General features: G+C 35.8%; 1 protein-coding gene across 13 annotated transcripts in view; it reads left to right on the top strand.

Annotated features, from left to right (window-relative positions):
* VPS8 (VPS8 subunit of CORVET complex) overlaps positions 1 to 12,182 on the top strand; it is a 236,928-nt gene that overhangs the window by 18,911 nt on the left and 205,835 nt on the right. For all 13 annotated transcript variants that reach the window (XR_011503258.1, XR_011503257.1, XR_011503256.1 and 10 more), the window contains 3 exons: positions 944 to 1,037; positions 4,562 to 4,594; positions 5,535 to 5,589. Coding sequence is in view for 8 of the 13 variants with exons in the window: in XM_070509286.1 (XP_070365387.1) it covers positions 944 to 1,037; positions 4,562 to 4,594; positions 5,535 to 5,589 (182 nt within the window). In the remaining 5 variants the exon portion in view is untranslated. The remainder of the gene's footprint in view (positions 1 to 943; positions 1,038 to 4,561; positions 4,595 to 5,534; positions 5,590 to 12,182) is intronic.

Below are 12,182 nucleotides of genomic sequence, written 5' to 3'. Positions count from 1 at the left end.
ATAATAATGTCAGAACTCTTTTGCATGGCATCAGTCTGGGCCCTGCTTGCCATTTGACCCATTCTCTAAACACTCCCGCCCCCACCCTCCTGGTTCCTGCCTTCCGTGTACTCACATTACCCCCACACACTGCACACCTGCACATCTTTGTATTTCTGCTTGTTCTTTTTTGTTGCCTGACAGATTCATAGTTATCCATCCAGGCCAGATTGGACGTCTTCTCTTTTCTGTAGCTGTCCTTGATATCCCCCTAATAAACAGGATTAAAGTCTTCTTTATTTCATTTCTATAGTGCTTTATTCATTTTTCTTGTCTAACATTTATCCTTTAATTTAACAGTGAATTACCTATGAGTCGCTCTAGCTAGCCTTGAGTGTCTTATTTTTGTATCCCCAGAACATGCTTTTAGTCATAGAGAGTAGGTAATCATGTTGGGTAAAAGTTTAAAAACTACTTTTTGTACAATGATGAGTTGGATAAGTGAAAGGAGCTGATAGTAGGAGCAGCTGAGAGTGAGTAGTTGGTTGATGAATGAGAGGGTGGTAATAGACAGGAGGACGGCAAGTACGGTGGATAAGGGTGGAAGGCAGATGGAGGTAACGCAGACATGTAGGGCAGGACGAGTGCTCTGTAGGCGACCTGGTGAGTGGTTGAACCTCTGCTGTGTTACTTAAGATGGGTGAGGAACAGTTTGGATCAGTGAAAAAGGAATGCTTGTACATTCTCTGAGGTTCATTTTCCTGCTTGTGCTTCTCTGAGGTTCAAGGTGGGTTTAGCACAGCATCTTAAATGTGGGACTGATAGCCTTTATTCCTCTTTGCAAAGCAGAACAAAGTACATAGAGTGTTGTCTTCGACTTTTCTTACTTTTTATATTTTTATTCTTTCAGAGACCCTACCTTTTCCATTGTTTCTCTGTTCTTAAATGTTTTCATTTTTTTTAGGAAGAAGAAATTACCTGATACTTTTTCACTCCATGGCTCAGTTATGCGACATTCGCTTTTGAAGGGAATTTCTGCCCAGATAGTGTCTGCAGCTGTAAGTATTTTGTTCTCTTCCCCCAGCTTTATAACCTGCAATGGCATAATGAAGTAGGAATGAGCATAAAACAAAGCCCCGCACTTCTCTTGGCCCGAGGCTTAAGAAAAATAGAATCTGGCTTTCATGGTTTTTGTGTGATTATTTTTGACTCATAAGACGTGGCTACACATCTTGACATAGAAATTAGTGCAGCCATGAAATAAAGGTCTGCTCAGAGTCTCGGGTGTGCCTAAATGAAATATGGCAGCAAGCCTAAAAGAAACACTATCTGCCTTTTTTAAAAATTCCTTTTCAGTTTAGTTGCCATCTTGTGTGTTTGGTTGAGGTAGAGTGCTTGTGTTTTTAGCTTTTCATATGGAGAAATGACTGAGCAGAATTTTTACAACTCAGTGATTTTTTAAAATAATTTACACAAGTTTTTTCATGTACCTTATTTTCATTTTACTCTTACAACTTTGAAAGTAGGGAAAGCCATATCCTGTTTTACAAATGAGAAGACAGACACAGAGAGGTGATATTAACTTGTCTTACATCATTGGGTTAGAAGATAGAGCAATTACTCAAAATTGGGGTTTCTGGCTTGAAGTCCAGTGCTGCTTTGTTGTGAAATGGAGGTGGTATTGGCGAATGTGGCCAGTGTATAATGGCTGGAACAGAATATCTGTATTCTTTTTTGAAAATCACTTAGGGCACTGGGTTAATGCAAAAATATTCAATAGTCTGTGAAGGCAACAGATGCTGATTCTGGTATGTTTGATCAAACTTTCCCTTTGACCTCAAAGCCTGTAGTTTTATGTAGTCTTTCAATTTTAATTTTCTGAATTCAATAGATAGATCCTGTATATAATAATATGATGATGATGATGACAGGTTCATACCCCGGGAACTTTGATGTGTTTTTATGTTCTTTTCATGGAGTTTAATTGGTATTTTGCATATTCAATTTGGATAAGAAATAAAAGTTTTGATTTTTCAGGAGGGGAAGAGATTGATACAGAAGTGGCATCATGACACCATAACCGCATTGCAGTTTTCAGGCTTATCAGAGAAAGCTCTTATTGCAGATACCAAAAAAAAAAAAAAAAAAGAAAAAGAAAAGAAAAGCGAAAGTGTTCTCTCTGGGCACTTGGTATAGCCTGACCCAGCTCATATATCATGAAGTCAATTTAAATAGAGAGATAGTCAAGCAATGGAGGAAACCTGGGCAATTGTCCTTCCTCTTTAGGTGGAGAGTAACTCATATTTGCTAGAATGGGAACCACCTGTTGAGGATTATATTTCCATGACGTTTTCTGAATTTAATCCTTATGTAGGTGATGAAATTCATTCCTTTCAAAATCAAGATGAACCAGAACAGTCATTTGACCCACCTGTGCAGTTTTAAAAATATTTTGAATAATGGAGACTGAGCTAAAACTCAGACATTGAACAATGATTAGATAAATCTGTTATTTAAAAGGGTTTTCTCCTCCCTCTTGAAGGGGAGGGAAAAATTCTAATAAATCCCAGAGTGTTTGCATTTTATTCTTATTTCATTGCCATGGCTGAGCTCCTTTGGTATGTTAAAATGAAAACTGCTTTTCCTGTGACAGTCTTCATACTGTGCCTTCCTAATTTTGGAATTACCAGCTCAATTTAAATTGTATGCTTCTCTGTGATGGTTGGTTTATTAACATGTAAAGCTAGTTGTACTTTCGGGTATCTCTCCTGAATAGCTGTTCAATAACGCCTTCAGCCATGTGGATAGTGATGTTATTAGGGCTGCCTAGGGCCTTGATCATCACGGCTTCGTAGTCCACGCATGGAGAACACTTAGGGGAGATGAAACTTTTGGAGTTGTGAACTTCATTGTTTAATTTTGGAATCCTCCTCAAAATGATATGACATGACTATATTTAAAATTAGTGAAAATTAATTTTTTAAGGATATTTATCATTTTTATGATCATGTAAGATAATAGATACCTTGGCACAGTGTTTTGTAGAATGTTTCCGGTGTGTAATGATCTCCTGGAGAGCTTATTAAAATGCAGCTTCCTGGGCACTACCCCAGACCCACTGAATTGGAATTGCCAGCAGGGTAGCATGGGGATCTGCATTTTAACAGGTATCCTGATGATGCTAATGCACCCTGGCTTTTGAGAATGACTGTCCTCAATGTCTCAACACCAGTACTAAAATTCTGTAATCTCTCAAGTGCTTCCCACATCTATGGTGTTTTAGCTTTTAATGTTAGCTGACTTCTGATTTCATTATTCGGGTTCCGTTTTGAATATAGTTTATGTTTTTCATCTGCCGTCTCATTCTTTTTCCGTGTCCGTGACACAAATCATTTATCAGATACTTATTGCATGCTTCTTAATCGTCCAGCATTATGTGAGGCATGCCTTACACACACACACATCTGCATACAGTTGGGTATATCCTGCTCTCCAGAACATTGTACAGAGCAGCCTTGGTCATTGTTCTTCCATATTCCCACGCACTGGAGTAAGTTTCTTAAGTTAGTTCCCGGCAAGCTCTATAAAGTTGGGTAAAATAGATTCTGCCTTCTGAGAGATGGTGATAACGAATTGACCACATTGACAGGGACAGACATAGAGAAGAAAAGTAGAAGTCATGTAAAGAACCTGACCTGGGAACTGGACACCCTGAGTTTGAGACATAGTTCTTCCACTCTCTGAATAATTGTGGGCAAGTCAGTTAAGCTCCTTGAAACGTCTGTTTTCTTAACCTGGAAAATCTGAATACTGCTACCTATTTTATCTATCTCTTCCAGTTTGAGAATCAAACAGTGTAATATATATGTATGTGAAAGCTCTTTGCTGTTGCAGTGCTAATCATTATTATTGTTTAAAGCTATAGAAGCATCAAATAGATTCCCTTACATTTATGTGCTACTTTACATTTAATTTGATCCTCACGAGAACTCATTGAGGTAGATGGGGCAGTATTCGCTATAAGTTGGACAGATGAGACTAATACTCAGAAGGGTTAGGTGACTTTCCCAAGGTCATGTGGTTACTGGTAAGGAGCTGGGACTAGTACTTAAGTTTTGATTTTCTTATGCTTGAGAACTGACTGAATATATGCTGCTCAGGTTTTATTTAGGGGTTTTTGGATAATCTGCTGAGTAGGAAGAATATCTTTAGCATATGTTTCCCTTTTCTAAAATTTTTATGGACTCCTACCATTTTGACCCATAAGTACCCATAGTTTATTCACATTATTGAAAATGGAACCTCTTTCCTCTCTCTTTTCTTTACATTTTCATTTATAATCAGTACCCTTCCTGAAGCATCTGTTACAGTTAGTAAAATAAAATGACCCACTCTCGTGCTTTTTATATTTTGTTGATTTATACAACTTTTGTAGTTTCTCTTAGGTAGGGGCAAAAATGAAGGGTCTACCTCTTGTCTGAATTGATTTGGATCAAAGTATGTGTAAAGAGAGCGCCTTATACCATTTTCTGTTTTAAAAAATATCTTTTCAAGGACTTTTTTTATTTTTAATTTCATTCAGGACAAAGTAGATGCTGGCTTGCCTACAGCAATTGTAAGTATACTTTAAATAATCCTTTAAAGGTAAGCTTTCTGTTTGATTGGGTTTTCTTGGATTCGTTCTTCTAATGTTCAAAGTTATTACATAAATTATTGTGATGATAAATTCATAAGTCATTTACTGCCAGTAGTCAAGTTTAAAATTTACCCGTGTTGAATGTTCTCTTTCTAATATATTGTTACTCTTCAGGCATTTGTTTGCGGAGCATCTAATGGAATAATGATTAGCTTTTTCCAGGTTTATTTGTATGTGATACTACCCTGCCCAAGTGAATTTGCTCCTGTGATTCGGCTTGCCTTTGGTTATAGGAGTGGAAGACAGTATTTGGTAGATTCACTTTGGGGTAAATAGTACTTTGAACAGCTCTGGACTCCATCGCCAAGCCTGCCAAATAGGAAATGTGGGGAGTGATTATAGAGAACTGGGGGATATTGGACTGCCCTCTTTTCTCGACTACTTCCAGCTGCCTCTTGCTTTCTTATTAGTCAATTGGTGAGGAAATGGGCTGAATTTTGAACATTTCTGGTGCCTTTTGGCTCCTCTGGACAAACTGGAGAAGAGCTTTCTTGTCCCTTCCCCACCCACACAGGAGGCTCTTGCTGGATAGTGTAAGTGCCTCTTACTTGGTCTGGACCCCTGATTTTTTTTAAAAAATTGCTTTAGAGGAAGCTAAGTGGCATGCTTTTGCCTCTAATGTTGAACATATGATATTTTGATATTGTTACCCTTAGAGTAAATTTAGAGAGATTCCCAGGAATAAAATGTCCTGAGTTTCATTTCCCGTTTTACCTCCTAGATGAAATTCTCCTTATTTATAATAGTTGGTATGTCATCTGGTGCCTAGAGGAAGGAAGACCAACAAATTCAGCTCTGATTATTTCAAGATTCTTGATGTAATATCTTAAAATGTAATCTTCCCTTTTTTTTTCCTCAGGCAGTGTCCAGTCTGATAGCAGTGGGTACATCTCATGGATTGGCTTTAATATTTGGTAAATTTTCTAAGTACTTTCCTTATTTTAAACATTAAGTATCCTTTGGGTTTTATAATGTCTTTTACTCATAGTGTATATGGTGAACTTTATTTTCTTGAAAAAAAAACCCAGAAAAACTTGAAAAGTAGTGTCATTTTTATAGTTAAAAATTACTTGACCCAGCTTCATTTTGTTGCTCATTGCAAGTTTATTTTCTTCTTTCTGAATTTGTAAGCCATGACAGCATATCTTTTGACTTTCTGCAGAGCTAGACAAAAAGAATACAAAGTTGAAAGGGACCTTTGGTTGTCAATTTGTCTGCCTCCAATTTGTGGTGGTGGTGATTTTTTATTCTAAATCATATCCGAGTAGTAGGTATTCTAAAAGGTCTTCAGGCAAAGAGATTCCCAGGCTTTCTCAGTCGTTTTTAGTAACTCTCATTGACAAGAAGTTCTTTTCATTTACATTGCAAATCCCTCTAAACTGAAAAATTTTTAGCCCATAATCACACTCTTTGGTTGATTGAGAGGAGAACTTAACTAGTTTCATTTGTATAGTAGACAATCATCTGAAGTATTTTCTCATTTTTTTTCCTCTCTGAGACTAAGGAACCCTAGTTTCAATAATCTTTCTTTGCTTTAGAATTCAATACTATAAGCAGAACATTTTGGTCTGTTTTTTAATTTAAAAACATCAGGTAATATTTTTCTGTCATTTTTAGTGTTCTCTTCTGGATCTTAAGTCTTTTGCATCTCTCTTAAATGGAATTCCTGATGATGCTGGATTTTAGTAAGGAATCTATAGAATATTGTATAAGGTTTACCTGGGAATACTTTAGTAGCAGAACCACAATTTGATCTCTGTGAGCCTTGCATCTTTATTTACCGTATGAGTGAACAACTAGTTATTTTCCCTTGTTTTGGAACAATTGACTTCCTATTTATACATTTTCCATTATGCCAAAGGCCTTATTTGTCATGTGGTTTTTAACACCTAGTCTTTTCAAAGATGATTGATTTAAATAATAGAGTTTTACTGTTTAGGGATGGGAAGAATGAAAACAAAGATATAATTCTCTTGAGAAAACTTAGACTTGATTATTTAAACCATAATTTTTTTCTTATTCCATAATTGACATATTTTCATAGTAGAAGGTTGAAGATATAAAATACTAAATTCTATCATCTAGGCATAATCCCTAACATTTTTGTGTGGCCTTCTAATCTTTTTTCTGTACGTGTGTGTGTATATGTACACACCCCAGAATGGGTCATGTTAATTTGTAACCTTCTTTTTCATTATAATGAACATCTTTCCATGTAATTATATATTCATCTGTAACATTATTTTTAGCAGTTACATAGTATTCTTTTAAATGGAGTCACCATAATTTGCTTAACCATTTCCTACCATAAGATGTTTAGGTTGTTTCTAAACAGTATAGTAATGAACATCTTTGGAACTACATTTTTGTGCACATGATTACTTCCTTAGGACAAATTCCTAAAAGTGGAATTGCTTAGGTCAGGGTATGAACATTTTAAACACTTTTGATATATGTTGCCTAATTGCCTTGTAGAAAGTTTGACCAGCTTGCTCTCCTATCAGATGTAAATGCTTGTTCTGCTATAGGGGCATGATTTGTATTAGATGGATAGAATTTGGGGAAAGGATCTTAAAAGTTCTTTTAGTTCAATTCCCTTACTTTACATAAAGGGATTGAGAACAAGAGAGGTTAAATGACATACACAGAGCCAAGATCAGAAGCAAGGAATACTGAATCATACATCAGTGCAATTCTGCCACTCCAAGCAATTCACTTGTCCTGAGAGAACAGGAGGCAAATTCCAAAATATGTGAAGTAAAAAATAGAAGAACTAAGATGAATGAGGAGAGAATAAAATGCATATGTTTATCTGTCAGCAGAATGCATGTTGATTTTTTGTTCCCACTACCAGTATTCACTTTTCCTCAACTCTGTTGGCTTTAACGTCCCTTCCTTACCACAAGGATATAAGAATGTGTGCCTGCTTATAATCAAACCCATGTAGAGCTTACTGCAACAAATTAACACATATACTTTTAAAATAAAAACTAACAGAGAAGAAGAGTACATTGTCTTTTGCTACTCTCTCTCTAATTTCCTTGTGCCTGCTTCCTAATTTTTTTAGACCCCAGCAGATTTCTTATTGATAGGATGAAATAGCAATCTTTCATTATGGTCTCATGGAAAAGAAAGTCTGTCAGAATGAACATTTTGAGAAAGAATCATAATATTCTGGTTATGCCTCAGGCTTTCAATCATGCAGTTAATATATTTTACTCATAATTTTTGTGGGAATCAGATATTTGGGCAGCGAGTTTTAACAAATGCATTAAAATGTGCTTGAAAGCCAGGAACAAATGGCAGAGTAATAATGCTATGAAGTGTCTAGATTAGCGGTCTGGGTTAAATCTGATCTTTTTAAAACATCTTTGTTGATCGCATGAAAAAGTGCAGCAGCAAGAACTGTAATTTTTTAAGAACTACTAGATTCTCTTAGGAATAGAGGCGTGAGTTATTAAAATAGTCATCATTATAAGCTTCTTAAAGATGATGTATGTTGCCTATTCTTAAGGAATTATAGGTTTATGGTATTTATTATATATCTTGGTTCTTACCTATATACAGGATCTCAAAAATTCAAGTCTTAATAAACGTGTCTCCTTATCCTTAAGGCCCTTAGTTTTCCATTTTTTGGGTTGTTAGTGTACTTTAGGAGATTATCTTTTTGTAATTGTTTTTGTTTCTATCAAACTTAATAGACTTGTGTTTTCTTACTGTGCTATAATTTGAATGTTATACATTTTCTCTTCTTGCATAACCAATACTTGAATATAATCATAGATGCTAGAGATGTCCGTTAATCACATTGAATATCATTCCCACAGATAACTAAAGTTTGTCACTTATACTCTTGAAATTTTACCTGTCTTTTCTCTGAACTTTTGAACTGATTTCTTGCTTTTCTCTTTCTTTTGATCTTTTCTGCATGGATTCAAAGGAAAAGGTATAGTAATTTTGGTTTGCATGAGTGACTCTTTTTCTTTTGACCTTTTTAATGTTGGAAGAGAATGCTATCAATTACAGTTGATGCCCTCTTAGGAAATGCTTATTGGAAAAAAACCCAGCTAATTTAAATTGATTAAAGCAGGGAATTGTTAAAAATTACATATATATATATATATATATATATATATATATACACACACATACATACCTTCAATGTTTTATTTTAACTGAAAATATATAAATATTCTTTTTCCTCTTAATCTTTTGATATAGTCCAAAGCCATTTCTTTGACTTTGTGTTTGCCACTTGGAGGTCTACAGCATCTTTTTTGGCATAAACTGCATCAATAATGGATCATGTAAAATTTGCACTTTTAAATTAAAATAAAAGGTAAAAGCTTAGGCACCTGTGAATCGATTGAGGAGTGCAGAATTGTAGATTTTCACAAAACTTATCTTCAAACTTCTACAGTTATCTTGTCTGCAACTTATTTCATGACAGTGTTTTAAAGCAACTCATCTTTACCAGATTTTTCTCAGCATTCATTTAGTTTCATAGAAACAACAGCTGTTTCTTTTTCACTCTATTTCATCAGTTCATGTATTGTTTAATTTTTAGGTACAGTAGCATTACAGTGGCGTGAACAGGTTTGGAAGTGAACACAACGGACTCTTCTTAAGCATCAACATTCTAGAGAATAGCCAGTTAGCCATGGGGAGTCAGTGTGTCCTGGGCTTCAGTCACTCAGCTTTGCAGAGGGAATGCGAGCTTTAGTTCTCTGTGTTTGTTAGGTGGAGGTCAGGTGAAGTGCCTCTGCAGTTGTCTGATCATTGACGAAAAGTGTTTCCTAATATCTCTTTTCTTCTTCTCTTTTGGTCTTAGAGGATATTTTAATATGCTCAAGGGGTAAGAAAAGATTAGTAGTGAAGAATGTTGAATTCTGGCAATGAAAGTAGAGCTCCAGACCACAAATTTGATTCCTTCTGGCATCTAAGTGTTTCCTTCTTTGATGGTCTTTGGGCACTAAACTAGATAAAACAAATTAGTTAAACAAATTAGGGTGAGGAAATAGAGGATCGGGTTAATGTTGGTATTTGGAAAGAGGAGAAATTCTTGAAGTACGTTCAAATTTAGATTTTATAGCTATTACAGACTTTATATGTTATTTGTGGCTTTTCTTTGCTGTTCTGCACATTACTCTTAAACCCAGAATATGCTGAGGAGATCTACCCTAAGCAAAGTGTACTTTGAAAGACATACTAGTAAAAGAAATAGGTGTAATTCATCACAGTGTCAAATAGGTGTGCTTTTGTGCTGTCTGGGCTTCAGGTTCTCTTAATTAATTGTTAAGCTATTTCTTGTTGTTAATAATAATTCCTTACATTTGTACCATTTGGTAATTCTTAAAATTGTCATAGGCATTTTCTTATTTAAGCTCTATGCCAACTCTGTGAAGTTTATAGGAAAAATGAGAGACTCATTTCATATGTCTTGCCCAGAGTCATTTGCTTCATAAGGACCCTCTCCAATTCTTTTTAAAAAACTAAGTTGACAATGATAATAGATATGATTTTGTGTGACTTTGTAAATGAAATTAGGTGTGCCACTAATTTAATCTCTTTTCCCCAACAATAGACAAAGGAGACTTCAGAGAGAAGGGGGAAAATAGAATTTCTCCTTTTAAATTAGTAAGATCAAGAGCCCCCTGGAGGAAGAGAAGGTGCAAAGCTCTGATTGTCACCTTTCTTGCTTCTCTCTAGGTCCTTTTATCCTTTCCTTATAACTATAGAATTTAAGTGTTTGGAAGAGGTTTTATTTTTATTTTCACCAAGTACCTCTCCCCAGAATCATCCAGAACGTCTGGACTACAGAATGTTTAGTTACTCTAGCAAAGAAACCTGTCCAGTAAGACTCTGCTTTCTTCTTTCCACAGAAATCTATCTTTTATGATTAGTCTAAATTGTGTAATAGCAAGTTTGTTAACATGATACCATAAAGATAGATGTTTAAGACAGCAATAAAAATTGGTAAATATCTTTTGGAGTTAAAATAGATTATATTTTATACACTGTGCATCACCTCATGGCCATGCTACCTTATAAAGGGACATTATAAAGAGAATGAATACATTGTAAAAATCAAAAAAGTTGAGAATGTTTTCATTAAGAGAGTCCTATGGGATGTAAATTTGATACATCTTTCAGGAGCGACCAAGGTTGATAATTTAGGTCCCTGTCTTAGCTACTTTTTTGTTCTGAGGAAGATTAGCCTTGAGCTAACATCTGCTGCCAATCCTCTTTTTGCTGAGGAAGATTGGCCCTGAGCTAACAGCTGTGCCCATCTTCCTCTATTTTATATGTGGGATGCCTGCCACAGCATGGCTTGACAAACAGTGGGTAGGTCCGTGCTGGGGATCCAAACAAGCGAACCCCAGGCCACCAAAGTGGAGCTCGCAAACTTAACCACGATGCTACTGGGCCAGCCCCTCTTAGCTACTTTTTAGTACATGGATCCCACAGTTAGGAAAGCAGTCATATTTGGGGTTTTAATCTAGAGGTTAGATGTGTCTTTTTCCTTCCGTCTTCTCCATTTCCTCTTTCTTAATGGTACCATTATTCTCTTTTATCATACTCCTTAATTCTCCTATTCTTACTTTCCCTGAGTTATAGCAATACTTAAATAGTCTAATTTAAAGTTTGAACTTTGTTGAATCAGAAAGCAGTCATGAGTGTCTTTAAGTGTTGGTGGATCAGAACTGTGTAAAGTTTAGATCTCAAAGCAGGGATTACAAAGGATCCCAGCAGGACGTTGTACAGACTCTGCTCTGTGCCCGGAAGGCAGGCAGCCAGACTCAGGGGGCTTCTTTGTGAGGGATTTCTGTCTTTGTCCTCTTACTTTCTTTCCATCCTTTCCCTACATGCATGACCCAAAGTATTGGTATATATAGAACACTGTTACCCAACATTGTATCTTGACAGTTTGCAAAATAAGATATATGGATAATCCACTAACTGTATAAGGTGGCCGTGACAAAATAAGGACCCCAGAAAATGCTGATTTAGACAGGCAGTTTCAGTAAAGCAGAATAAAATGGGATGTCGTATTTAGAGTCAGGAAAATAGAATAAAGGAAATTTTAATAATTTGGGTTAAACTGGGGGAGGGAGGGAAAAGTATGTAAGTAAGAAAAAATCTCTAGTTGTATAATTCTAGATGTGAATAAAGATAATGAGTTTTAAAATATATCAGACCTTTGTATATTTATGCATTTTGTTCCTTCTCAAAAGTTCACCTTGGAAGGCTAAACTCTAAAATGATTTCAGAAAACATTGAGTATTTTTTGTGTGCCAGAAACAGTACAGCCATTAATTGTGTCAGAACTCCTTGTGGAATTGGGATTGCTATTTGAGCCAGCTTATGAACATAGAAAAATATTTGTGCAGTATTCACTTTGGATGGGCAAATGAACTTACCTAATATTGTTCCCTAGACCTGAGAATTAATGTCTTTAGGCTCTTTTTGATAACTAGATTTATCCTTCTAGAAGGAAGATTTGCAA

This window comes from Equus asinus, chromosome 5 (genome assembly GCF_041296235.1).
Source record: "Equus asinus isolate D_3611 breed Donkey chromosome 5, EquAss-T2T_v2, whole genome shotgun sequence".
NCBI lineage: Eukaryota > Metazoa > Chordata > Mammalia > Perissodactyla > Equidae > Equus > Equus asinus.
Note: the sequence above shows the minus strand (reverse complement) of the source record. Positions and strands in the feature narration are given on the sequence as shown.